The following is a 2,398-nucleotide window of genomic DNA, read 5'->3' as shown; positions in this document are numbered from 1 at the left end:
CTCCTCCTCCTTCTTTGCCCTGGTGTCTTATGGGCAGAGATTAAGTGTGGCACATCCCCCTTGAACAAACTCCTGGACTGTGGAAAGCCCAGATTTGGGGGGGAAGTGGGAAGTGTTTTCTAGAAGACTGTGATTTCTGGGGGGAGTACTTGCAGGGAAGGAAGTCAGTTGGCTCCCTTGAGAGTGAGGCCCTCCACTTGGGCTGCTGGAAGGGTTTTGCTTACAGCTGGCTCTCAGATGTGAGTGCATTTCCACCCCTCCCTCCTTGTCTTCTTAAGGGAGCCCAGTTTCTGAGCTGCTGGCCTGAAACTGCCTCTCCCGGACGGAGCCATTGAAATGTAAACTAAGCGGTGTAATTAAACAAACGGGGTCCCCAGTGGCCTGGGCTGGCTGCAGCCAGAATTGCTAGCTTGTACAGTTTCTGCAGTACTGGAGATCCTGCAGCATAGAGGCTAAATCTGTCACTGGGTCCCTATGGTAACATCTTACCTGCAGCAGATGGCCTGACTCTTGGTGAGCAATAATGAGTGTAGCAGGTTCTCCCTAGTAGTTCTGGCAGATGCCACCCTCAGTTTGAAAGGTGTCTTCGGAAAGCCAGGGTAGCATTTGAAACTGCTCAACCACCTCAGGGTTAAAGCATCAAGTGCTTCTTATTAAAAAGAGCAGGCAGATGCAAGCTTGTTGTGTTACCATGGTGACCTGGGCTATAGTCTAAAGAAGTTACAAAGACAGATTTAGATGTAATGGTAAAAACTAGTGATTTTCCTGAGCTGTGCCTTGTTTTGGAAGGAAGTGCTGGCTCATGCCGCGCCACGGGTGAGCTCATTGGCTCACAAGGCAGTCTTTCTCACTCTTTCCCTCTTTCTCTCTCTTCAGAATGGTAACACTGCCCTGGCGATTGCTAAGCGGCTGGGCTACATCTCCGTGGTTGACACCCTGAAGGTTGTGACTGAAGAGGTCACCACCACGACCACAGTGAGTACTGAGACAACTGATCTGTTCCTGTCCTCTTGGTTTTCCCGCCACATACTTTTCACTCCTTGTTTGTAGCTTTCGTGTCAAACTTTTTTTGGTTGAGTGAATTGTGGAATAGACTCGGGAATATGCAGCCACAAATGCGTTCACCCACAGATTTGAGGGTTCTGTCTTTTACTCAATATAACCCCAAATAAAACCTACGAATGTAGCTTTATAACTATAGAAAAGTAACCTTTCCCTATGGCTTTTTATCCCCCCTGTCTCCTCTGTCTCTTTCCTCTAGTTGTGTGGGACACCTACTGCTGACAGAGAGGTACCACACTCTCAACTTGGCCCAGAGGTCCAGTGGCATCTGAAAAGACCCCCTGATGAGTCAGAGGCACAGAACCAGGCATCCTTACATTTCTTCTTTTCCTCCTCATGCCTGATAATTCTTTTAGAATACAAAAAGAAAATTGAAGATGTCTAGTGTATGTCTAAAATCCTTTATTTCCACGGCTTTAAAATGCCTATTGACCCTTGAGGAGGCAGAAGTCATGAAAAGTCCCAAGAGCAAACCTGAGAAGGAGGTGATCTGATCTCGGCATAGGCTCCAGGGAGAATTTATTTATTTTTATTTATTTATTTTTTTTAAGCTTTAACTTAAGTACAGATTCTATGAACAATGGCTTTTAAATTTATCTCTATAGAGAAACAACAAAACAGGAGATGTTCTATGAAAACAATAAACCCACAAATCAAGTATTCAGAATAAGGCTCTCCTAGATGATCCCAGCTAGGACTGCTGCATGCAGTGTTTGGGAACACTCGCTTCTTTTAATGGATGGGAGGAGAAAGAAAGGAATTTTGTTTCCAGGGCTAACGGAAAGTCCCTGATGACAGCCATTGAAGTGGACGGAATACAGTTGATGTGACGTGCAGTTTTAAATAGAGTGGAGTATGAATAATTAATGAGCTGCACAATATCGGCTGAACTTCTAGAGGGAAGGCAGCTGCCTGCTCACTTTTCAAGCAGACCTATCACCTTTAGCCAGCACACACAGTAGTTGTAAAGATCTAAAGTATAGATTTGGTAAATTACATTCAAGGAAAGTCTTGTCAATGCTCATCACCCTATTTAGGGGTCACTATATATGGCCAGGACTTTTTTTTCTAATTAAAATTATGTTCTATTTAAACATTCTAAATTAATTCAGGAAAAAAGGTCAGGTTTCTGCAATGTCCAACAGTACTATGTTATGCATTTCCATTACGTGTTGCTTAAATGGAGATAAATGTGTAAATGTGTCCATCTCCTCAAACCTTCATTTTCTTGTGGTGAGAATATTTAAGGTATTTATGTATGGCTAAATCTTAATTGCTTTAATATATATATATTTAATATATATATTTAATATATATATATTTAATATATATAATA

At 42.6% G+C, this 2,398-nt stretch overlaps 1 protein-coding gene and 1 long non-coding RNA gene across 49 annotated transcripts in view; one reads left to right on the top strand and one right to left on the bottom strand.

Moving 5' to 3' along the window:
- Ank2 (ankyrin 2) overlaps positions 1 to 2,398 on the top strand; it is a 576,750-nt gene that overhangs the window by 497,487 nt on the left and 76,865 nt on the right. For all 48 annotated transcript variants that reach the window (XM_031375399.1, XM_031375406.1, XM_031375436.1 and 45 more), the window contains one exon: positions 877 to 975. In XM_031375399.1, coding sequence (XP_031231259.1) covers positions 877 to 975 — 99 coding nt within the window. The remainder of the gene's footprint in view (positions 1 to 876; positions 976 to 2,398) is intronic.
- Positions 1 to 2,398, bottom strand: part of LOC116093755 — a 58,668-nt gene that overhangs the window by 19,050 nt on the left and 37,220 nt on the right. The window lies entirely within an intron of this gene.

This window comes from Mastomys coucha, unplaced genomic scaffold (genome assembly GCF_008632895.1).
Source record: "Mastomys coucha isolate ucsf_1 unplaced genomic scaffold, UCSF_Mcou_1 pScaffold16, whole genome shotgun sequence".
NCBI lineage: Eukaryota > Metazoa > Chordata > Mammalia > Rodentia > Muridae > Mastomys > Mastomys coucha.
The sequence above is the reverse complement of the archived record's forward strand: the minus strand, read 5'-3'. Positions and strand labels throughout refer to the sequence as shown.